This window comes from Melanerpes formicivorus, unplaced genomic scaffold, assembly GCF_026170545.1.
Source record: "Melanerpes formicivorus ecotype bairdi unplaced genomic scaffold, bMelFor1.0.p_v2 SCAF_65, whole genome shotgun sequence".
In the NCBI taxonomy this organism is placed as follows: domain Eukaryota; kingdom Metazoa; phylum Chordata; class Aves; order Piciformes; family Picidae; genus Melanerpes; species Melanerpes formicivorus.
In genome coordinates, this window is record NW_027142417.1 from 440,216 (window position 1) to 466,500 (window position 26,285).

General features: G+C 43.0%; 1 protein-coding gene across 4 annotated transcripts in view; it reads right to left on the reverse strand.

The window, feature by feature from the left end:
* TOX (thymocyte selection associated high mobility group box) overlaps positions 1–26,285 on the reverse strand; it is a 206,518-nt gene that overhangs the window by 56,809 nt on the left and 123,424 nt on the right. For all 4 annotated transcript variants that reach the window (XM_068162447.1, XM_068162450.1, XM_068162446.1 and 1 more), the window contains one exon: positions 25,532–25,774. In XM_068162447.1, the coding sequence (XP_068018548.1) occupies positions 25,532–25,774 (243 nt within the window). The remainder of the gene's footprint in view (positions 1–25,531; positions 25,775–26,285) is intronic.

The following is a 26,285-nucleotide window of genomic DNA, read 5'->3' on the forward strand; positions in this document are numbered from 1 at the left end:
CGAGTCTCCTCCTGCACACCTCCAGTGATGGTGACTCCACCACCTCCTCAGGCAGCCCATTCCAATGGGCTATCACTCTCTCTGTGTAAAACTTCTTCCTAACATCCTCTAGCCCCTCTTCTTGAGCCACAGCAGCAAGCAGGAGGATTTTGGTTACTGTGCCCTAGGCCAGCAAAGCTCTTAGTGGAGTCTGACTCTCTGGAGACTTTCAAGGCCCATCTGGATGCGTTCCTATAGAATCTGCTTTAGAGGATCCTGCTCTGGCAAGGGGGTTGGACTCAGAGGTCCCTTCCAACCAAACCTTACTATTCTATGATTCTGTGACTCCCTTGATGCCACCTACAGCCTGGGGAAAGAAGGGATGGTCCATGAGCAGAAGTGTGTGGATATACACCAGGACAGAGCACAGCGCAGATCCACAAAGGCTTGCATGTTTTTATAGGCTATTCTCTACAGAAGGGAAAAAAAATCCTATTTAAAAGGAAAAGAAAAGCCCTTTGTACTCTAACAGCGATGCTGAACGCCACGTCCTCCAAGTGGAATATGCACCTGCAATGGTTGGGTGATAAAAGACATTTATCTCAATCTGCTCTGGCAAAACTGACAATGAATGAAGATGAAAAATCCTCGATGAAGATGTGGGAAGCAGAGACTCACACAAATTTATGAGCTTTTTTATAATATCTGTATTGTTTGGTAGTGTGTTTGGGTAATTTTTTTCCCCCTCCCCTACTCAAACAGATATAATAGAAATAATCCTTCAACTCCAACTCTGCAGTGAGAAGAATGCAGCAGCAGAGTCACTTCTGCTTTCTGAAACAAAACAGGTACAAGGTGAAGAAAATGCATTAACTTGCACAATGAGAAAGGTAAACTAGTTAATTTATTTGTACAAGGCACCCATAACACAGGATTTTTAAGTACAAAAGGCTTTTAACATACTGTATTTCCAATCCCACCAGTCTATTTTACTGCACTTGCCAAACACTTACTAAGCCCTGGTAATGCAGATAAACAGCTTTGTCCTCAGTTCAGACAGAGAAACCGAGGCACAGACAGAAGTTTCTCCAGTGAACGTACGGCTCAAGATCAGAGCACTTCTGTGCACACACAGAGGTACTGCTCAAAGCCCATTAGAAGCATTGCAAGCCTTCCCAAATGTTTAAAAGGGGATTCATGACCTAGAGGATCTAGGAGAAGCTTTCACTGTCAGTCATTAAGCCCTTAATCTGATTGCTTCCTTCATCAATCACTTTAACCTGGCTGTATCTTGGACTGTGACCCTGTCAGAGGAACTACATGGATTTCATGGAAGGGTTCTAGAGACATGATGGCTTCTTTGGAGGATCTTTCAAGCAGTTCACCAGAGACATCAGGTTCCCATTCTTGGGCTTAATGCAGCAGGCAGTAAGGTTAAAGACAGATATACACCTCTTCTGAAAACATCTTAACATGATTTTTCAACTAAAAGTAGCTGTGCAGATTGCATACACCTGAAAACCTGAAGCTTCAGGGGTGGGAAACCAAGCATGAAAGATCTCATATTCCCCATTATCACTAAATGCTCTTCATTAGGTTTTTTTTCTCCACCTGTAAATGGAAAGGACAGATTTGCACTTGATCTTCTCTATTAGCACCCAAGGAACCACACCACCTTTCAGATACATGCTACTGTTGATTGAAATGCTAATATGAAGGCAGAATTCAGTTCTAGCATCCAACTTGTAAATCCATGTTTGACTGCGATAGTCCCCAGCTCTGCATGCCCAGGAGCATACAAGATGAATGCTATGACTTGCGTTTTCTAGTAGCTCTGTATCTATCCAACTGCCTAAAACCTCACTTGTCACTGTTTGGACAGCTCAGAAACTTACCCAAACAAATGTTATTGCATGCACAAAATAGACACACAAAATTTCATCCAGCTCTAGAGCCCTCAACACAGGAAGGACGTGAGCCTCATGGAGTGGGTCCAGAGGAGGGCCATGGAGAAAGATCAGGGGGCTGGAACACCTCTGCTATGAGGACATGCTGAAGGAGCTGGGGGTGTTCAGCCTGGAGAAGAGAAGGCAGCCTTCCAGTACCTGAAGGGGGCTACAAGACGACTGCAGCAGGACTGTTTGCAAAGGCTTGCAGGGACAGGATGAGGGGCAATGCTTTTCAATGACAGAAGAGGAAATTTAGACTGGGTGTGAGGAACAGGTTCTTTACTATGAGGGTAGTGGAATAGTAGAAGAGGTTTCCCAGGGAGGCAGTTGAGGCCCCATCCCTGGAGATATTCAAGGTCAGGCTCACCAGGGCTCTGAGTAACCTGATCTAATGGAGGATGTCCCTGCTGACTGCAGGAGACTTGGACTGGATGACCTTTGGAAGTTGCTTCCAAACCAAACCATTCTATGACTCTATTATTTGCAGGCAAACTAAGCTGAAACATGAGAATCAATTCCTATTTAAAAAGAAAATTAAATACCTCAGTAGGGAAAAGGACATTAAGCTTATGCCATGCACAGCTACTTTGTGTTTTGGGAGAGCTGCTTTTCAAAACTTGCCATGGGCAGATTTTCCTCTCTCTCTGCCTCTAGCCATTATGTCAGTTTTTAACCCATATCCTCCACCAGGCTCGAGATTTTTGTTTACACATTTTTACCTACCATATGTCTCCTTCTGATGGCTAAATTACAACGAGGTTTTATAGCCAATATTTTAAGGGACTTGGCATAGACCTGAACAGCAACTGAAAAGATGGTAGGAAAAAGTTCTCTTTGACTAAAACTGGAGATATTAAAGACCCTAATCAACATCTAGGTTGGCAAGAATTGGACTGAACACAATTGCCCAAGAACTCCTCATTTATTAGCGCGAGTAGTTGTGTCAGCTACCAAGCAGCACTCCTCGCCGCCTTTCTGATTGCTCCCTAGAATCTCCCAACCTTTCCTGGTTAGCAGTGCAGCATTTCTTGGCATGTCTGTGCAAAGTGGAAAAGAATATCACAAGGTGGTTTTCTTGGCTCTGACATTCCCAACAGACTGCAGCATGTGTCAACAAAAAAAACACCCAGAGTGACGTGCCTTCCACTTTAATTGACAGATACATCACTTGCCAGAGAGCAGCAGAAATATCCTTTTTTAATGTAACTTCTAAAGAGATTGATGAATTTTGATCTATGCAGCAGCTCAACAAAATAAACCATGTTTGCTCAGGATGAGTTTGACTGTATTTAGATTACTTTTTTATATAGAAAGATCATTATCCACGGGATAAAAGTGTCACATGTTAAAGAAAAAGACCCTCTATGCAGATAAAGGTTCCCCAGAGAACATCTCAAAGCCACACCACATTCCAGAGCTCTCTATATCATATCTGGGGCTTCTGAGTTAACCAGAAGTCATACAAAAGAACATATAAGCAGACAGCTTGTTATTGACTTTTGTTTCTGAGGAGGCTTATAGACATCATTTATTCAGGCAGCTGTAAGGAGCAGAGTGCTCTTATGCAACATGCTCCATATTTGACAGACTCCCATCAAAGCATGCAGTGGTTATGTCAGTGCAGCTTGGTCAAATCACACCCTGGTTTTATTAGATTCATGCAAAAAATGCACCAGACACGCTGCTCTGCCACGACAAGTTCTTCTGGAAGAGGGCCACAGCTGAAGCACTGCAACAACTCCGTGGTTATTGCAAGGTTCACACACAAATGTGTGCTTTGAGTCCTGTTCTGGGGGTGGGTTTTTTTTGGTGCTATGTGTGTCTGGGTATTTCATGAAATAAGCCTTCTCTACTGCTTTAATTTCACTCATTGCTTTATAGCAACTGGGGCTTTGCAGCGGTGGTTAATTTCTCATTCAATAACTCTTGGTGATGTGCAACAGCAGACAGGATTCACTCTGTGTTCTCCAGCTGGCACAATTGTACATTTTCATAAATTAAATTAATCTAATTCCTTATATAATGTAGCTGTGAGCAAGAACTGCAGAGCTGGAACTCTACCTTTTCCTACAAAGCCTGAATAATGATTACTTCTGAGGTAGGTGTGTGCACATTCTTGTTTTATTAGCTCAGCCTCACAAAAGAAAGGTTGCACCATGAATGCCACAGTTACCTATCAAAACCTGGCAAAATGACTGGCTAGCTGGGGTTGCTAATGCATCACATTTTAAACCTAGGTTTATCACCCCAGGATTTGCTTGTTTGCTTGTGTTTGTTTTGTTGTAAGTGAACATCTGTGAAGTATCCTAACTAAAATAAGGAGAATCTTACAGAGAAGTCAAACTTAGAGCCTCTACTTGCCCAGCTCTTGAGGGTCAGGGCTGGGCTGGCCACTAGACAAATGACAGAGATTCACTGTGAACCCCTCTGCCTTCCCAATGGGGAAGGAAAAGCTAATGGGGCAGAGACTGATGGACTGGAAAAGAAAACTAAAACAGCTTTTGTGAAGCAATAACAATCAAATGAAACAGATACCAACACACATGAGTCAACATGGAACCCAGCTCCTGATGGCAGGGGTGTCACCACTGATGCTGTGGGCAGGCACTGGGAAAGTTCCAGGCTTCCAAGACTTGGCAGCAGATGAGAACTGAATTTGGGAGCTGGATTCTGAAACCAAATTCAGGAACTCATGAATTGGGATGAAAGGCAGAACGGATGGAGCCCTCCTGAGACACCAGCCATTGAAGAAGAGGCTTGACCCTGGTTATGTGTGATGGGATCTCTTCTTGGTCGCTTGAGGGTCACTTGTCCTGCCTGCTGATCCCTACAGGTGCCACCTCTGACTTCTTGCACTCCAAGGTGAGGCACAAGCTGTGGCAATGCCCTTGGTCTCCACAGGAGCAAGTCTCAGTTAGAGCCTGTCTGCAACCCAGCCCTTGGCAGGAATTCTCCCATCAGCTTCTCCCTGCTAGAAGCAGCCTCTGGCTGAGCAAAGCCGCCCTGAACTGCAGAAAGTGGCTGAGCAGAGGCTGAGCTGAGAGGTGACATCACTGAACAGAACCAGTTCTGGTCTAACTCAACCAGGAAACCACCTAACCTTAAAGACTTGAACATGCCACTGCACCTGGTCTGGAGAAAAAGAGGTGACAAACCCTGACTTTGAAAACCTTCTCACAGCCATTTGAGATGTTCTGTAGGGCTGCAGTTCCTTTTCTAAACTGCTCTGAATTTCAAGTGTCGGCTCAATTTTGAGATTTTCCTACACAGACTCCATAAATTAAACCCTCCAGAGGGTACTGAAGAGTGGAACAGAACACAGTAAGTAATACTGCTACTAAATCATGGGAATCACAAGTGGAAAGAAACAAACATCTGTTCCTCTATAGGTATGAATGGAAACAATGGGACGTAGTAAGCGAGCATGAAAATATCTCCTTGAGAAGTAGTATTATTAATCCACCAGCTTCAACTGAATAATCTCCTCCTAACACCTTAATACTAATAACAAAATAAATTATCTGTTTAAATGGAACATTTAGCCTGCATTCAGTGCAGCCTTGTCATGTTGACACTGGTAAGTTAATAAACAAGTGGGTATTAAATTAGACTGGGGGAACACACTGCTTGAATCATCTGAGGGGAAAATACATATTTTCAGTCATCATTCTCCATTGTTAAAAACCTATTAGACAGGGAGATCACAGCAAATACACAACTTCAATATGCTCTAATTCTGTGCAATTTATGAGATTTAAGCAAATATCAGGGAGAGTTTTAATTTGGATCTCCCAACAGCTAGACAGGATTATTGTGAGTGTAATAGTTTTATGTTCAAGTGGGATTCTGCTGTATTAAACTCTTTGTTAAACAAATCAGTCAAGCTCTCTCTCTGGAATTTTAATTTGCACCTTTGTAGATGTGCAGTGTTTCACTTTTAATGTTTGATTATCAGCATGTACTTGAAAGAGGTAAGATCTTACCACTTCATATGAGTTTTCTTTCATTTTCACTCGAGCAGAATTATATTTCAGTCCCCAAAGGTTATTATTGCCTTCGGTTATGTATCTCCCAGGGCGTTTCACTTGCAGTGAAAAAAAACCCCTCTGTAAAAATGCTGCCATGTTGTCAACTCAACTAAAATCTGATTTCTGTGAGGCTGCCAATGTTTGCTGTCATGTTCACTGCAACAGCCCCATGCTTTACCAATAAGTCAATAGTGGTGCTCTCAGCAGCATCACCAGAATCAGTCTGGGTACAGCAATACAGGTCTCCAGCTTCCACAGCAAGGCAGCTCCCTGCAAGGCCCTGCAAGTTATCCTTTTTTTTAATGCTGTCTCTAATTATTTCCTGCCAAATAGGCAGCACACAAATAAGTCATTTACCTCATTCTGATCTCTAAATTTGCTTTCTTACTCTAGTTCCAGTCCAGAACTTGAGACACACTTCTAAGCCAAGGACTTCTCCATCCTGCTGGCTGCACAGACATTCCTCTCAGCTGCTACTCAGACTCACCTTGCAAAATGCACACACATCCTTGCTTGCTTGCACAGAAAGCTACAGGTTACACCAAGGGCTCTGCACTCATGCAGACCCCAGGACACTCGGTAGATCGTGACTGACTGATGGATCATGCAGCAGCAGGGGTCAATTGCTCCTCACCCAGGTGTTCACCTGGGAATGAAACTATTTTTGTTATTAAAGTAAGGTCTGAAGCCTTTTAGAAGATCATTATTACACTGTATAAGAACAATTATGTCACTGTCTGAAGCATCACAAGAAAGACTAAAGGAACATGCACTAACAGTGACCAATCATTTGGCCATTTTATGGACTGCAAAACCAAAAAGTTAAGTTCTTGCTCTAAACAATGCTCTGTAAAAGCCCAAGCTTTGGTCTCATACATCCGGATGGATGTTCTGGATATTCTGGAGTGAGCAAGTCTCTCACTCCCTCTCTTTTGGTCTCCCTCTGTCTCACGTTCTAACCAGACAGTCCCAATTCTCAGAAGGTATTGCCAATAAAAGATTAATCACAACTGATGCACTCCCTTCACCTCAGCTTTGGTTTGACTGTCTTGGCATTTTCCATTAAAAGCCTTCTCTGCCAAAAATGCTCATCCAACTCTGGCTGCTGCTGAATGCCTGGAGAGTCTCAGTGGAAAATTAAACATCCCCTCACTCTTGGATGGGAGCCTACGACGAAGGTATTTTTAGCATAGAAACAAACAGTGACTGCTAGGTATGAATGTGCAACCACTTCTGACCTTCTCACTCACAGCTTCCACGCCGTGGGAAGGCAGAAGGCAAGCTGCTACTGATAAAACCACCAGACCAGCTCCCAACCTCTCCTTTTATCCACTGCAGATTGGCTCAAACTTTCCTCCACAGGTAAAATGAAGTTTATGCCCCGGCTAATGTCACTCTTAATTAGAAATGAGTAATGGCATACCTTCCATGAGATTTTATTCCCAACTTCAAAAGGAGCTACCTGGGTTTGTTTGCCGTCTTTACTTTGAAGAAAACGTCTTTTATTACTTATTTTAGTACAACACATTAAAATCAAATATCTCCTGTAGCAAAAGGGGGGAAAAAAAAAAAAACCTGATTCAAGTCCCTGGAACTCAAATAATTTTCTAATAAAAAATGCATGAGACAAATAAATGCACTTTATGTTCCACAAGAAAAGGCAGTTTCAACAGGCTAATGCTCAGAGAAAATTCATTTTATCAACCAGCCATTTCATTCTTTGGTGCTGTTACAAGCTCCTCGTGGTTGCTAAGCAACCATAATTCATCGTACCTTTTAATGGATACTCTGCTACTGCTGAGAACATTAAGGTGAAGAGAATAAATGCCTTGGGTGAATCTTGAAATCTTTCATTATGCATGTCATTCTATTTCTGTAATGCTATAATGCTGAAATGTTTCTGTGGCAGGAAGCTGAGTTGCGGTAATTGCATATTCCACTCGTATATGTTTTGTAAGCAGAGCAGCACGTACTTGTCTAAAATGAGCTATTCCTAACATGATTGAAATTGGACTTTTCTACTTCTAAAGGTAGTAAATAAATCTGAGGGAAAAGGAGGGGGGGGGAGGGTAGGAAGAAAGGAGTCTGGAGTAAAATATCTTGAAATTTTTCAGCAAGAGTGACAAAATCCTGGGGTATAAATTGAAAGCAATCCAACAGGCTTGATTGCAATGCACAGTGGTGTGTGGATAGATGGCATGCAATTGGAAATGCAAAAACCACAATAAAGCAGCCATATATCCTCTGCTACTTGCATCTTTTTTACAAGGCATGACAGCCAAAGACAGGTCTACGTGTGCCAGATCAGGCACATCTCTGTTATTAAACTAAGCCTCAGGTTTCAGCTGAATGCAAATGATGAATATGATGATGCGCGTTTCCCACCTCGTTGTTTAGGGCCTTTTCTCCTCTGGAGAAATATTTCCTTACAGCAGCCAAGGGGGCACCAGCACCAAGGCAATTTCACAATTAGGTTTGCATTTTGCAAATAAATAGTAAGGACATTATAGGGTAAAACAGAGCACTCGGATACTTCCAGTGATGGATGGCGCTACAAAACCCTAAGATGGATCTGGCTTATGGGTTCAGCCTTCATTTCTGATCCTGATTATCTTCTCTTTCACACTTGTTTGTATCAGCTGATGTGCTCTTTAAAGAGCAGCTGTGCCCAGATGAGACATAAATGAGTTTTTCCTTGTTTTAAACTTTAGATTCAGGTTTGCATCTTATTATGTTAGAAAGAATACAATTAGCCTTGGAGAGGAACTTGATACATTTTTTTCCTAAGTACCTTTTAACTTCAATTTCCTCTTTACATGCCCAGGCTTGTCACTAGAAATGCCAAGTGACAGCAATATTTGCAGTTCTCTTCCTCAACCATTTACAGCACATCCCCCCAAGAAGCTGTGACCTCAAACTCATCATGAAGCTGCACGGGCAGTAATCCTGTTTTGGACAGGGAGGACTACCAGGGCAACAAAGCTGGTGAGAGGTCTAGAGCACAAGTCTCATGAGGAGCAGCTGAGAGAACTGAGGGTTGTTAACCTGGAGGGAAAGGAGGTGGAGGGAAAGGAGGTTGAGGGAAGACTTTCTCTCTCACTACTACTCCCTGAAAGGTGGTTGGAGCCAGATGGGGGTTGGTCTCTTCTCTCAAGAAATAGTCAATAGGGCAAGAGGAAAAAGCCTCACATTTCTTTCTCCCTCTTTTCTTTTCCTTACCTCCTTATTCTTTCTTCTACTACTACTGACATCCGGAATCAAAGACCTTTAAGATCATTGAGTCCACCATCCATCCTTCCTTTAACTCTACCAAGTCTGGTGCTAAACCATGTCCCTCAGAACCACATCCCTGTGTCTTCTGAACACCTCCATGTCTTAGATGCAGGAATATGGTGAATGCTGCTTATACCTTTCAAAAACCAACCAACACAACCCAAAACCAAACCCCATAACTTTCTCCTGAAGCATTGAGTTGTGAATCACATCTGCTGACAGCTGGGGGGGCTGGACTAGATGATCTTTCAGGGTCCCTTCCAGCCCCTAATATGATCAGACCTATAGTTCCTGAAGTGAAGAACATTAAATACCGAGGGCTGAGACCTTTAGATTCCCAGAGCTGAGACCTTTAAATACCCAGGGCTGAAACCATTAAATACCTAGAGTCGAGAACGTTTAATACCTAGAGTCGAGAACGTTTAATACCTAGAGTCAAGAACATTTATATGTGGGTAATTTTATCTTTTCTTTGGTGCAAACTTGCTTTGGACAGCACCTTGCACTTCCAACAAGGGTCAAAACGAATACAATCAACTCATGCAAAATGAATACTTGCAGCTTCACTGTGAAGCAAAGCCAGACGATACTTAATATCATTTATCAAAGCGGGACGAGAACAGCGAGCCGAGACCTAACTGCTGGAAGGTCACAGCCAATAACATTTCTGCAAATAGAAATGGGGCTGCAAGAAGTATCAAATGCAAATTACTGTTTGCTGGGGAAATTTTAATAGAGCTCTACGTCACGTTATGAAATGCTTAATTGTAACCCCATTTTAATAACACCATCTGATTAAACGAGAAGACGCCTTGCCGATCGCAATTGCAATCTGTCACGCTGCATATTTATTTACAGTTTGGTTTCCTCCAACCACAAGATAAAAAATAAAAAGGAAAAGGAAACTCTATTCAGCTTGTCAGCAAACTATAATTATTGTGTATCCTTCTGTCACTTTCTGCATAAAACTTTTGGGTCTAAAATAGATCTAATTATAACTACATCAACATTTTCTGAAATGCTCTTGCTTTTCCCTTCCTCTCCTCCACCTCCCTCCCTCCCTCCCTCCCTCATCAGGGAAATCTTTGTTGCAAACTCAGGAGGAAAAACTTTTTTCTAAGTAAGCAACATTTGTTTGTTTTATCTCTTTTGTTTGTTTTATCTCTTCTGTCCCAAGTTATTGTTAGAACACAGAAGGCACTATTCAAGGTAAACGTTATTTACGGCAGTGCACCTTCCCCGCACCGCGCTCAAGCAAAGCCATGGGATTAGGACTCTGTTGGGGTTTGTTTCTCCTTTGGCATTAACGTCTGGAGTATCAGCTGAGAAAACTCTTTCCAAGTATATCATGTAGCTCATCTTCCACAAAGTCTATTTATTGTAATTTATAACCTTTCACGAGAAACAATTTGCCAGACAAACAAGAAATGAGTCCAAATGTCTGAACACCAGTGCATGTATCAACCAGTTACAGAAATTACATCTCAAAGAGAGGTCTATTAAATCATCCAGCCCATCTCCCAGCCAGCACAGGCTTCTCCTGCACTTGCCTGTTCCAGTGCTTTAACACTACCTGGCAGACTACTGGGATGACATTACAGGGTTTGGGGTTTTTTTTCCCCCCCTCCCCTTGCCTCCACTCCCCCCATCCTTCACCCATTCCTTATTTCTATCCCATTATCTGCAGTGCCATTCCTTACAGCATCACAAACATCTATTCCTCCAGCCTAACTTTCCAAGTAGTGGATGATGATAAATAAACAGAATGCTGAAAATATGCACATAAACAATTTGGTAGAATAACACACTACAGCTGAACCTTCAAGAAGAGTTATTTTGTTCTCTGCAGGTTATGGGCTAATACAATCTGGATCATGATTACATGCTAATAAGATTTAGGAAAAGCTGATTATTTTTCTACTGTTTCTTAAATGGTCAAGTCAGCTGTGAACCAAAACAGTCTGAGTTAATACACATCCTCTTGATTATTTATTTCCTAGCTGCTCCATCAACATCAATTACTTATCATTCATTCTTAGCTAAATATACACATTATAAATACAAATATACACGCAGAGAAGAACATCTGAAAATAAAGAAATAACTAAAACCCAGCTGAAAAAGATTAAATGCTCTGCATTAATCTCCACTGGCTGCTGGGGTTTGTGTGTATGGGGAAGCAGGTGAATTGTTGAGGATCTGTACCCAGAGCTTGCCAGAGGAATCTGTGCAGCTGCTGCTGCAGGAATTCTCCACAAAATATTAGACAAATACCTGTCAGAAAGGACAAATGTATGCAGCATGCTGCTTTCAAGGAGGTGACCTTTTTAGGTCTTTCCTTGGACTAGGGCCTTGGAGTTCTTGCTGGACCAGTTTGCTAAGTAACACAACGTTAAGGCTGACCTGAGCCAGGATTCAAGAGGTCAGGTTATTCCTGGAATGTTTTCCTGCAGCACAGCTTTGCTATACTGTCTTTAATTAGATGGTAATCAAAATGATAAAAACAGTTTCAAGCCATGAAATTTCTTCTCTTCAACATGGTTGCAGCTTGTATTGGTTTCCCAAAGGTTACCAAAACCCCCATTTCAGGATCTGGCAGCAGAGTACAGGTCATCACTGACAAACACTTCTGTTGACACATCCTTTATCTGATATGAACTAGCAAGCTAAATGTTCAGCTCATGAACAAATTCAGGCATCTGCTATAGGACAACCTCTGTTTATGTTGAAGTTGTGGGAAAGCCTTTGCTGGACTAAGACAGGCTCAGCATCAGGCCAGAAGCTGAGATTTTCAGCCAGTTACAGAGCTCCTCAAATGCTGCCCACAAACAATCAAGTTAGTATAACAACATCAGGCACAATTACACAGACCAGATGTGGGGCAGAGAATTTCCCTTTTGTGTGTTTTCTCTTCCCTGCATTCACAAAAGCTGATGGCTAATGAGAAGAAACACATGTGCTTTGGTCTCCCAAGCAACAAGCGATAGAACAAGAAGAAATGGAGTGGTTTGGGGAGGAAATTAGGTCCAGTTTCTACACTGCAAGGGTTGTTGGTCCCTGGGAACAGGCTATCCAGAGAAGTGGTGAAGGCTCCATCCCTGGAGGGGTTTAAAAGAAGCGTAGATGCAGTGCTGAGGCACATGGTTTAGCAGCAGATTTGGGAGGTTTGGGTTAAAGATTGGACTTGATGATCTTAAAGCTGTCTTCCACCAAAAAGAATTCTGCAACTGTGCTGCCAGCCCTTAAGGCCTGGGACTGGGAGTCTGGGGCAGTGGAGCACCAAACTCTGTGGTTAAACAGATTCTTCTCCCCAGAGCTGACTGCATTTCAAAGGCAGGTAAAACAACCCTCACATCCTTCCCATGGCTCTTAAGCAAGGCTGCTCCTCCAGACTGCATGACTGCTTAAGGGTCTCAGCTATGATTACACACAACCACCATAATCACTTCATAATGGATGTGTAACATGTGCCAGCTAATTCCTGCTTTTATTACATTCAAGGACTTCTGTGAGTTCTAATACCAAAAGTTGTGTCTCCCCACACTGCTGCCCACCTTTGTGATCATCAGGCATGAATCCAGCTCCTGATAATACTTTCCTTATTATGGGTCCCAGAATGTAGAGTCATCTTCCTGCTCTCCCTTCAAGGTCTGCCTCCATCAGCCTGGGACTCATCTGTTTGTATTTTGTGAATTACATTTTATTGGGTTTTTAATAAAGTAAATGTCTCTGTATTCTACAACATAGTACTTGGCAGATATGAGGAGCTGATATTGCAAATACCTCCTTGTACTGTTATTAGTACATTGCCTCCTTAGCTAATTATTAACTACAAAGCACTTCAAGGCAGGATGAAGATGCTGCAGAAGCACAGAGCACTGCCAGGATGAGTCTTCAAATGCTGTGGCTGATTTTCTTCTGGGGAAAAAACAACTTCCAGAAGTTTTGCCAGTGGTGATTTCACACTGTACACTTTGCCAGGCAACTTAAGCTGCACTTAATATCCAGATCAGCACTAAGCCTATTGCACTAAACACTTTTTATGCAGCTTCATAAGAAAGGGGAGTGTAATAAAATTCATTAAACTGAAATCCCACACTGGAGCATTAGGCCATATGTAGGAAACTGAATCTTAGTTACTGAGTTAATCTCTGAAGTTCTTTATGTGTGAATGAAGGCAATCTGGAAGTATATTAGAGAAGGAAGTCCCATCTCTGAATAAAAAAACCCAGTGTTGCATTCTTAGCAGGGGCCTGATCCTCTAAATCCTCCTTTGCTAAAGGACCAGAACATCTCCTTTCCAATTTATGTGCCTGTTTGTTTGGTTTCTTTTCAGTTTAGATCACTTTTATAAGGATGAAGTGAAAGTACCTGTAGCCCAAATATCATCACTATGAGGAAGTGGAATTTCAGAGACCTCATCTTGTCACCCATTAGCTATGCCACGACTCACACAGAACCACAGGTAGAATGGTAAGGTTTGGAAGGGACCTCTGGAAATCTGCAAGTCCAACCCCCCTGCTAAAGCAGGATCACCTAGGGCAGGTCACAGAGGAACACACCCAGATGGGTGTAGCAGCCAGGCTACCTCCTTCATCAGCTCAAATGACAAAGGTCTCTGTGATTACAGTTACCAGCTGCCAGGCACTGTAACACCACTCAGAACCCAGGGATCGGCTGTGATGCAGCCATGTGCAGGACATCGGTTAAAGCTCCTGACTAGCTTCAGTCCCTTGAATACCCAGTGTGGGAAGAAAGAGGACGTTGCAGCTGCTGCATCCTGACTTTTTACATTCCCTTTCCAGCAGAGGGCTTCAGCGATTAACAGTGTGTGCTACATATATACATTAGAGCTATACATCCATACTGAGGTGTATCAACCTGTGTGCATGCAGGCACCCTGAGCACTGCAGTCTGCATCATCTCCAGGTCATCACTGCCTGTAACCTCCCCCTTGTCTCCTTTCCCTCCCTGTGGGTAGCTGAAACAGCAATGTTGTACATGCTGATATGCAAGATAAACTGTGATAGTTTTGTTCAGCTGACTGCAGGTGGAAAGGGCTCATTTTTGTGGGGTTTGTGACTGAAGGATACACATCAGCATGCCTTAGAGTTGTTCCTCACTCCACAATGCTTCTTGATGTCTTTACCTACTTTAAGTCCTTTCCTATAACATTACCCACCTATGATATGCACCAAAAATGAAGAACATTCATTTTTCACATTGTTATTGTCCAAATACAGAGGCAGCAGCATGTAAAACACGGGCAATTAAATGAAGTTTAAGGTGAGTGAGGTTCCAGAGACCCTAAATTGCAATCATGTGAGTGAAGCACAGAATTAGACCAGAAGAGGAGGTCAAGGATTTACACTCTGTCCCCAGGGAATCCCAACATGAGAAAGGTCATTTACAGAGTGCATCTGTACAGACTCTGTATAAATGAGGAGGGGAAAAACCAGAGGCAGACATCAATCTAAAATGAATCTTCATGCCATTGAGAGGACATGGGAAGGAGGAGCCATCTTTATGCCATAAGCATTTCATAACTGCCATGAAAGAACAAGGGAGGAAATAGAGTTATTTTCTACTGATGACTATTTCTTCAAATCTCAAAACACCACCAAGCAGAATTTTTCCCCTTCCTGCTGCAAAAACGCAGTGTGAAACTCAAACAAGGATACTTAAAGTTCTGTAAAGCCATTAAAAGAGAGAAAAACCCTGTGGGACTCTTAATGGGACCTTTAAAATTCCTTTAACTCAGAAAGGTCAAGAGAGCCAAGGATGTGGTTTTTCTCTCAAAGTGAATTAAAACTTTTGCTAAGCATCTATGACTCTGCCTAGGTGAGAGCAGATGAGGCAATTCATACTCCATCCTAGCAGGTGACACCAGTATGAAGCACTGGGTTGCAGGTGTCCCAGCCTTCAGCAGAGTCATGTGCAAGTAGAGTCAGCACATCTGAACTTGCAGCATACAAAATATACCTTGAGTTAAGGCAGTGCCTGCCACAGTGGGACTGGTTTCATCCACACAAGGGATCTTCCTAGTCACTGAACAAGGTGGGATGGGACCATGGATGCAGTACAGATCTATGAAGGGTGTGCAGACTCCTCAACTGCTTTTGAGTTCCAAGGAATGCAAATCCCTGCACTGAAATACTGAACCAGGTGGAAGGAAAGGCTGCTCCACCTGATGCACAAAACTCTCCCTTTCATCTCAACTCTGGGCATCTCTTTCCTTTTTGTCATCACAAAAGCATCTTCACAGTTTTAGAGAAAGGTATTTTGCTTCTATTCCATCTAGAGGCCTTAAGATCACTGAGGGTTTGGGTTTTTTTTTTCCCCCTCCAAAGACTGAGTCTTCAGAAACATTTCACTATCTTGCTGCTCTCGACAACTACACACAACGTTAAAAGCGGCAGATTAAAGTCAACAATCTCTGCTGCTGAAACCCCTGAATTACTGACGTTTCCCTGAGAGTTCTGTTTTCTCTATTTGCATACTCTATTATCTGTTTTGTTTGACACTTGCAGCTATGATGCTCCTTATGCATTAATCACTCCTGTGAGTACTTCACATGCGAGGTGCTGCATAACCTACCACCTGCAACCAAAGGCTTTCTCTCCTCGCCACATTGTCCCGGTTTGAGGCCAGGCAGAACCTCTCTTGCCCCTGAGAAGGGCAAAAGAATGACACTCACACAGATGGATTGCAAAAGTCATGGAAAGTTTAAATGGAAAACCAGCAAAGGTTTTACAGAAGCTACAAAGCACAGTGACAAAACAATCCCAAGCATACAAAGTCCCTTAGAGCACATCCAAAAGCCTCCCAACACTTCCCATCTCCCAACCTGAGGGTATACCCAAAACCCCCAGGGTTTTTCTTCCCCCCCTACTGCTCAGCTAGTCTCAGGCTGGCCAGGTTTGAGACTGAACCCCTCCCCTTTGCCTCCTGGCATTAGGCCTAGACAGACCTAAGAGGCATTAAGATACTCACCCACCGTTACCCAATATGGAGCATCTCCCACGGGAGAAGAAAGAGGAAGAGAAGGACTTTACAAATGGATTATAGGGAGCAGGATATTATAGGTATGAAACACACAGCTTCCTGTGTCAACCTTATTGGGTTGGACGCTCTGGACACTGGAGGTGTAGCTTATGTGGCAGGAACAGGAGGGACCCAGCCTAAACTGCCACACACATTCACCACATCTTAACCCATGCCCATCTGGTTGAAGTCTAAGGAACAATAATTAATATCATTACAATTTTTACATCTCCCTATGCTTTTTCCTCTAATGTAGCAAACAGATTCCTAGCAGGCACTAAAGAGAATGGTGAAAAAAAAGAGATCACCAAAGCATTTTCCACAGAAAGCAGTTTTCCAAAAGCAAAACGTGCCACCTTGATATTTCTTCTTGAAGTGAGACTGAAGTTGTTTTTCTACTGTATTTGGGGAATACGTGAGCCACACGGAGCCTCAGCAACCACACTCAAATAAGCAGAATGCTGCATTCCCCCAGTGGACAGTAAATCAACAGCTTCATTGGTATTTGTACAAATGAGGCCAGGAATTATTCTAAATAGAGCTCTGGTCATTTGTGTACAAATGTTTTCCTACATCAGTGAGCAAATATTTACTTGCTCTATCTTTAATGTGAGTTCTTAGTACTTGCAAACAGAAAGAATAACTTCACCAGACACTTTAAGACCAGGGGGAAAAAAAAAGCTCAGTTCATGAAAAACACCAACCACAAATATTTTCATGGCAACTCTAGTACCAGTTGACCTCAAGGAGGTGGAGTCCATCAATAGCCTGCACTATTCTTCCACTCTGCTGAATTTCTCTTGGGAGGGAAAAACGATGGAGGTGGCACTAGGTGAGTTGCTATGATGTTTCTTCTGGAACATGGAAGGGTGCTTGCTGCCAAGAATCCCTAAGGGACAGTGTGACCTATGGCAAAGTTCTGGTCCCCTGCACTGTAGTGGGATGGTATCACAGTATCACAGTATCGCCAAGGTTGGAAGAGACCTCAAGGATCATTGAGTCCAACCTGTCATCACAGACCCATGACTAGACCGTGGCACCAAGTGCCATGTCCAATCTCCTCTTGAACACCTCCAGGGATGGGGACTCCACCACCTCCCCGGGCAGCACATTCCAATGACCAATGACTCTCTCAGTGAGGAACTTTCTCCTCACCTCGAGCCTAAACTTCCCCTGGTGCAGCTTGAAACTGGTCACTAGACCAGTCCCAGATAGAGCAGATCTTCTCAAGAGATGCCCCATCTTGATTTCAATCCTTAAGCAGAGAGGACCAACCATCTTCCAGAGCCCATTATCTAAATGGTAAAGCCCTAGCATGGTTAAAAACCAATTCTTTGCTGCCACTCTGCTTTCCTACTGCTGTCATTTCTAGACATCAGGTGGCTGAGGGTTTTTTGGCAGCATGATGAAGAGCACTCTAGCAGCAAATATACAATATGCAAGTAGTTTTAAAGCCTTGATCAACTTCCATCTTAATCAGCTCCTCTGCATATCCTTTCTGATGTTTTTCTGATGACAAAAGAGCAGAGCAGACATCAGAAGGAAGGAAAGATAAACATGATGTCCCAGAGGCCTTGATGGAATAAATCATCATCGTTCTACTGAAGACAATCAAGTGATGCCAACTGACATCAGCTGAAGACGTGGCCACACATGCCTCGGTGGGGCTGTTTGACACTCACTTGTGTAGCATTTTGCCACGCAAGGCTTATTTCAGTGAGAAAAATCCAGCTTGTCAAATATGCTGGTTTGGGGGGGTTTGTGGAAGGAAAAGAAACACAACCTGCAAGGATGCAAAGTTGCTTAAAAAGAGGGAAATAAAAAACCCCAAACCCCGAGCTCACAAGCCATACTGTAACACAAGATGTTCCATGACCTTCGCTTTATGATTTGGTGGTTCTGATGGCAGTAACTCATAGCAATAAAATTTGGGGTAGCAGCAGGTCTGTGTAGCAGAACAGTAAATTTTGATGTAAACTGAAGACCTGAGCCTGGTAATGAGGCACAAATGTGAAGTATTCACCAGAGACTACCTCCTAGCACTGCCATGCAATACAAGGTAGGGAAAAAAACCAGTGTGTCCAAGCTTGAGTCAAACCTCAGCACTTAGCTAAGAAGGGGCAAACCTTTTGTTTTGTTATGAAAATTATTCCTCTTGTCAGAAAGAAAAGTTTCTGTTTGACTCAGTACTATTCACTAACACTTAAAGTGCCAAAAAAAAGATAGCAGAAAAAAATCCAACCATATAAGGTCAGCCTCAAGATGAGTCATGAACACTGAGTTTAATGTGTGTGTAACAAAATCTCTTAAATACAGCCCAGCTACATCATCATCATCCTGTACTGGATTTATTGGCCACTGCACTGTCAGAAACACTAGCTTCATCCTACCTGAGATGAAAAACTAAACCTGGGAAGAGGGCAGGAAAGGAGGGAGAAAAAAGAAGAGAAGGGGGCAGGAAAGGAGGGAGGAAAAAAAGGAGAGAAGAGGGCAGGAAAGAAGGGAGAAAAAAAGGAGAGGAAAGGGCAGGAAAGGAGGGAGGAAAAAAAGGAGAGAAGAGGGCAGGAAAGAAGGGAGAAAAAAAGGAAGGAAGGGGGCAGGAAAGGAGGGCGAAAAAAATGGAGAGAAGGGGGCAGGAAAGGAGGGAGAAAAAAGGAGGGAAGGGGGCAGGAAAGGAGGGAGAAAAAAAGGAGAGAAGGGGGCAGGAAAGGAGGGAGAAAAAAATAGAGAGAAGGGGGCAGGAAAGGAGGGAGGAAAAAAATGAGAGGAAAGGGCAGGAAAGGAGGAAGAAAAAAAGGAGGGAAGGGGGCAAGAAAGGAGAGAGAAAAAAAGGAGAGAAGGGGGCAGGAAAGGAGGGAGAAAAAAAATGGAGAGAAGGGGGCAGGAAAGGAGGAATAGAAAAGGAGAAGAGGGAAGGAAAGGAGGGATAGAAAAGGAGAAGAGGGAAGGAAAGGAGGGAGAAAAAGGGGAAAGGACAGGAAAGGAGGGAGAAAAGGAAAGAAGGAAAAAAAAGGAAAGGAAAAGGGACTTCCTTCCCTGTTCTGCAGTGCCACAGTTTGGTTAAGATATTGCTCTCTTGTGGGCTGCGTATCTAAAAAGTATAATTCAGGAGAAAATATAATGCAATTGTTCAGGCTTTGATGAATTGGGGCATAATGTTAAATAATTATTCATTGCCTTTATTCTTCTGTCAAAGTGTGCAGAAGGAAGAAGGAGGAAAAAAAAAAAGCTTTTCATTGCCTTTTTTTTTTTTCCTCATAAGGACATGGGCCTTTGTGGCATGCATTTTATTTTAAACTAATGCTTCTATTATTCCACATCTGAATAATTATAGCTGGCATCATCTACTCTTCCATGTCCTGGAAGATCTTTAGCTCTGAGTCCACTGCTGCATGTTTCATGCATTACATGAAATAAAATACCTCAAGATTCTGAAAATATTTATTTAAAGGAAAGAAAACCCAGCAATGAAATTGTCTGTAATCACATTTTCTGCTCGCCTTTGAAAGCAGCATTATTCAATATGCCAGTGCTCTCTTTTCCATAAGAGCAACATATTAGAAATTCATGCTGCTCTAATATATCTGAATTCATTGATGTGCTGCACTCCCTGTAGACCTAAAGAAACATTCTTGCTTCAGTTTCATATGTCCTGCACATTACCTACTGATGTGGTGGTTGTCAAAACAGTGGTACAGTAGCCTTTGAATTCAAAGTGTGCCTTGACTGGATACTAAGAAGGACAATAAGCCCAAGTCTATACATTATGCTGCCTTTTGTTGCCAGCACAAGTAAAGCATTTGGGGAAACAAATCCCTTGATTTTATTGCCTTTTAACATCCTTTCCATTTTAAACTTCAAACCCTGAAATTTGCAGCATTTCAAGAAAGGAAAAAGAAAAATCTTACTTCTTTCTGGTCAGTTTCTATAGTATATCATCATGAGCCCATGTGTCCAGTGTCCAGTTCTGGAGCCCCTATTACAAGAGGGATGTGGAGGTGCTGGAACGTGTCCAGAGAAGGGCCACAAGGATGATTAGAGGGCTGGAGCACCTCTCCTATGAGGACAGACTGAAGGAGTTGGGGCTGTTCAGTCTGCAGAAGAGAAGGCTCCGAGGTGACCTAATTGTGGCCTTCCAGTATCTGAAGGGGGCTACAGGAAGGCTGGGGAAGGACTTCTCAAGATCTCAGGTAGTGATAGGACTAGGGGGAATGGAATGAAGCTGGAGGTGGGGAGATTGAGGCTGGATGTGAGGAGGAGGTTCTTCACCATGAAAGTGGTGAAACCCTGGAATGGGTTGTCCAGGGAGGTGGTCGAGGCCCTGTCCCTGGGGGTGTTTAAGGCCAGGCTGGATGAGGCTCTGTCCAGCCTGATCTAGTGTGGGGTGTCCCTGCCCGTGGCAGGGGGGTTGGAACTAGATGATCCTTGTGGTCCCTTCCAACCCTGAATGAAACTATGAAACTATGAGCCATGTTTTCACAAAGATTATCAATGAAATCATTCCAAAAAAATGGGGTTTTTTCCCTTTTATTATCTTTTCTTTTCCTCTTCTATGCAAAACCAGCACTGTGATTTTTAACCTGGTTTCTGGAGGAGGGGAAAAAAAAACCAAACCAAATCATCTACAGGATAAAGAAGCTGAAATGTCTACAATTCTGCTGATAAAATGAACGGAGAGAAAATAATTTTAAAGAATATATCCAAAAGCATTTCTACAGCTAAACAGCCTCTCCCAGGGCTGGTAAACACAGGCATTTGTTTGCAAATGTTAGAAGGGTATTTCCTGCAGTCCTTGGAATATTTCAAGGCAGCTAATGCAAACAGAAGGGCTGGCAGGTCAAGCTCCAACTAAAACTGAACCAAACCTACACAGAGCTACCTTCAACTGTAGTAAGTCAGGAAGGGATCCCTATTTCATCATACAGAAATAAGCATGCCTACAGGACCATCAGTCCACCTCCATTAAATAGCTTGATCTGTATTTAATTGGGATCACTTAAGGAGCAGGAATGGAAGTCACATCCACTTTGAAGCAGGACTTCAGAGAGCTCACAGAGTGTGAGGGGTTGGAAGTGACCTCAAAAGATCATCCTATTCAACCTCACCTGCCAGAGCAGGATGACCTACAGTAGGTCAGGGATGAACACATCCAGGTGGGCTTTGAATGTCTCCAGAGAAGGAGACTCCACAACCTCTCTGGGCATTCTGCTCCAGGGCTCTGTCATACTCACAGTGAAAAAGTTTTCCCTTATGTTCAGATGGAACCTCCTCTGCTCCAGCTTGCACCCACTGCCCCTTCTCCTATCACTGCACATCACTGAGAAGAGCCTGGCTCTGTTCTCCTGACACTCATCCTTCACATTCATAAACATTAAAGAGGACATCCCTCAGCGTCCTCTTCTTCAAGCTAAAGATACCCAACTCCCACCTGGTGGTGCCTGACCATGCTGGGGCTGGACCATGTGTTCCTACCACCATGTGTCACATTCTGCATACATGCTCTAGATTTGTGAGCCCTCAATATCCAGACATCACAAGCACCTAAAGACATGTGCTTGTGACAGCACACTATAAACTACTGTGTGTGCACCTGCATGTCACCTAGGCAGAAAACAGAAATACCCAAGCACAGAAGCCAGTACATGAACTGACAGAATAAATGAGGAAAGTTGAGAAATCACTAAAATGTCTCTAATGCTTTAAAAGAGGGGGGAAAAAAGTAGCAGGGGTGCAACAGGACCTTCCATCAATCAAAACAACTTCAAAGAAGACTAATTCCAAATTTAAGTACCAGGCACAGTAAATGGCAGTGGGAAATTTTCATCTCCCAGCATTGTAAAATTTTTCAGAAAGAATTCCCACAGTGTAAGAAATCTGCAAGAAGCTGATCCCTAATAAGAATTCACCGAGCTGGTAGCGGGCTCTTATTGTGTGTGTTTAAACACTTCCACAGAGGAGAACTCTTCCAGGGCTCGGGGCAAATCCTGCAATCCTCATTCAAAAGGATTTCATCTGCAGCTTGCAGGGAGTGCTGCACAGTAAGAGACCAGGACTTCTCTTGGGGGGCGAGTTTTGAAGGGGTACAGCCTCAATTTTCAATCTGTCCCAAAAAAATCACAGAAATCCTCATCTGAAAACATCTGCTGCTCGAGATGAAAGCAAAATTCAGAGCACAAACTCTCTTCCTACTTTGTTTCCGAGCTCGCTGTTCCCTTTCTCTCGTTCAGCTAGCGTTAATTAATGACTGGTCTATAAAAACACCAACTGAAAACACTCACCACTTCTAACAGACAAAAACTAAGCAATTATTGCTGAAACACCAACACGGGTGCCAGAGTGGCTAAAATAGACCAAATTCAGAGGCTTGTTGCACTGCAGCTGAATTTGTCCCCACACAAGTAAAATTTGCTGAAGATACAAAATTAATTAGGGTTAGAGAGCTGCCAACAGATTCATTTCTGAGAAGAATATTTCTGAAAGTACTCATTAGTGCCCTGAAAAACGAAGTGAGATACAGTTTCCAAATACACTAAGTGGCAGTTGATATACCAGGAATTTTATGGCACCGAGGGTTTAGATGGATTAGATGAACTTACACATTATTTTCTGTGTGAAGCAATAGAAAAGTGATTTAGGCAAGCACTTGTTAAATGGATCGAAGCTTGATGAGATAGTAAAAAGGAAAGTTAGAGATGAGTAATGGCAGGGGGGGGAAAAAAAAAGTCATATTGGAGACAAAAATGTAAAAGGTTCTGGATTATAAAGAAGAGCTTCAAAGCTAAGTAAAGAATGCTAACTCTACAAAATCCTCTGTCCCTCAAACAATGCAAAGCCAAGAGGACAATGGGGTCATTCTTCCCACTGAATTCACTGAAGAATTTACTTACATTATCTCCCTCAAGCTAATTTCTCTCAAGCTATCAAATTCAAATCAGAGGAGCTCGAGTGCCAAGCAGCGTTTGAACTGTACAAAATCATGGTGTTGACATCCTACCGGTTGCACTAACATGAGATGTAGCCTAATCTCCTTGACAGACAAGCCAGCTTGAGTTAAAACTATTGCTAGTTAAGAGCCCCTCTTGTGTGCAAAGGGCATGTGAGTTAGGGATAACAGTTGACTTAGCCCACGATGCCTCAAGGATCACGCTTTGTTGAACAAATCCTCACAAATGACTGTTAAAATTTAACACACATTTTCTCCATCTCTGATTCTTGGGTGGTTTTTTTTCTTCCTGATCTTCCCTAAGTCCCAAGAGCAAAATTTCCTCATTATGATATTCAGCTTTTTTTTTTTTTGGCCTTTGTATTTGCCCTCCATGCAATAACTCACTGTGATGATCTCCAAACTCTCCAGGCCCTTTGTTCAGAGCTTATTGTGAGAGGTTAATGTGGAACATCAGGGCTTAAAAGAATGCATAGTTTTGCGCCACAGCCATGGCTCAGAAGGGGTCACTTCAATGAAATACTGCTTGTCTTGACAGGAGTGCCAAGTGTTTCTCTTAGTTCCTTAAGTCATTTCATAGTTTTGGTGCTCAGAACCCCACACCAGGTTCAGCTCCCGCTCTTTAGTGCGCGCCATCAGCCTCGCAGAAAGGCGAGGGAAATTCAGAACGTTTCCCTGGAGTGCATTTACAGATGTGAAAATAAATCAATTTATAGATATGGGGGGAAAAAAAAAATAAACAGAGGAGAAAATATTTACATCTATGAAAAACCTACCCCTCCTCCCCCCCCCCTCCCATTATTGAACATGACCCCAGGGTCAGATTCTGACCTCAAACACAAAGCATGCAACATCCTAGTAAATCAATAACAGCTAAGCAGTGCATAAGGAGCCAAGACCAGTGCCCCTGCAGTAGAGCTCGTTGGACATCCTCAGAGGGAACACAGAACTCCTCAAAATCAAGGCAGCTCTATTTTAATTAAGTTGCAATTGTGACAAGGCAGATTTTTGTTATAAACTAATTGTTTCCTAGCCCCTGGCTCCAAGGGACTGATGGGGAGCTGAGCCTGCCTCCCCCAGCCCCCAAACCTCCATATTCTGCCTCAGCAACCATGCTCCCAGGAGCAATCTATTTCTTTAGGAGGAGGGAAGATAGAAAGCTGGAATATATAGGAAGCTAGAGAGCTAGAATATATAGGAAGCTAGAAAGCTTAGAAGCTGAAAAAGCTTCAGTCTCCTTAAGCACAGAGACTCCCAGCTAGGACACAGAACCTTTGGATCTCTAGGAGTGGCAGATTCTGACCTTCAGCTGCCTGAATCTGCAGTTCCAGGGCAGCCCATCTAGCAGAGTGCCCAGAGGCCTGTGGACCCCACACAATGCCAGGTCCCATCCTTTTCCATGGGATGTGTGGGGTTTTTTTTAACTCTTTGGCTTAAAATTGTACAATCAGCATGAAGTAATCTTGTCTGGAGCTGCTATGCAAGCAGTATACTAATTATTTGTAGAGCCCACTTGAAAATGTAACATGTAGAGTAGCTCTGCAGTTGTTGCAAGCAATTTAACATTCAAAGGAGTGATTTATAATATCAGGCTTCCCAAGATTACGACCATAATGACTATCTGACAGACTTTATAAGCAAATCGTCCACTCATTTCAATTGGATTCTGGCTGGCTAAGGACTGGGAACTGTAAAAAGGCTGCAAGATTTGGCCTGGAATCAGAAATAACATTTGCTGTTTTCCAAACGTGCGGTAAACAAGAAAGGAGATATTAAATTTTTGTACATCTCTCAGCACATGCAAATGAGAATGGAAAGAGCCTCGTCAGACAAACACAGAACAACAGCCATCTGGAACCAAACCCTGCTCCAGCAGAAGTCAAAGCCCTGAGCCTCCTTTTGTCATTAGCTACCTCCACGTAAAGAGGGAGGAATTTTACTCCAGGCACAGGGTAACAGCCTGGTTTTCAGGGGCTCAGCTCTATAAGCCCCACTGGCTTCACTGAGGGTAGGATTTGACATGGGGAGAGCGATGTAAAGCCCAGAGTCAGGCCAGCCCACTCTGTGGCTTGAATGGTGCAGGAGCTGCCCCCTTGGAGGATTCCTGTGGTGGCCCTGTGGAGGTTTAACGGGACTCTGAGCAACCTGATCCAGTTGAAGATGTCCCTGCTCACTGCAGGAGGGTTAGAATAAATGACCTTGAAAGGTCCTTCCCAAGCCAAACCAGTCTGTGGTGGTATGATATCACAGAGATTTGTATTTCTGCTATTTCACAGCTTAAAGCAGAGCAGCAGTGAAAGGTTAAAGCCACTTACCAGAGAGAGCGAATTGGAAAGCAGTGTCCCATCTTGGCCAAGCATGTTGGAAACTGTAATTTCAGGTAGATCCATGTTTTGTGGGTGGAATGGAAGGAGGCCATTGTGGTTCATGGGATGACACAGAGAGTGGTACCCAGACTCTATCTCATTCAAGTGCACCAGGGAGTGGTCAGGCAATGATGGAGGAGTTATAGGAGGTATGTTAAAGTCTTCGCTTTCAAGACTCGGGCCAGGAAAAGACTGGAAAAGAAAGCAAAGGGAAAAGTGCTATGAAAACCATGTGAACAGTAACAAAACATCACACAAACACACACACAAGGAGCCCAGCTCACAGGCTGCTAAGCAGGAACTTCAATTTAACAAAGAGACTATTTTAAACACCCATGTATTGCAACAGTGGAGTTTCACCACCATGCATGGAAGGAAAATTACCTCTAAGGCATAAGAATCTCTGATACTTTCACAGCTTCAATTACAAAGAGGAGTTTTTTAACCTTTATTTTTTTTCAAGGGAGCTAAATTCAAAGAGATTTCAAGGGATTAAAATTTTCCAAGAGTGCCCATCCAGCTGAATACCTTTTTCGTGGGAATTGTGGAAAAGGGAATGCAACTTATAAAATTAACATGGGCTCCAAATGGTTCATAAGGCTCCCTGCTTCTCAGATCAAGAATTACATGGTGAAGAAGCAAGCTCCTGCTTTTAGCCTTGTTCTGCTACAGAGGAAGACAAATAGACACAAAGATAGTGCCC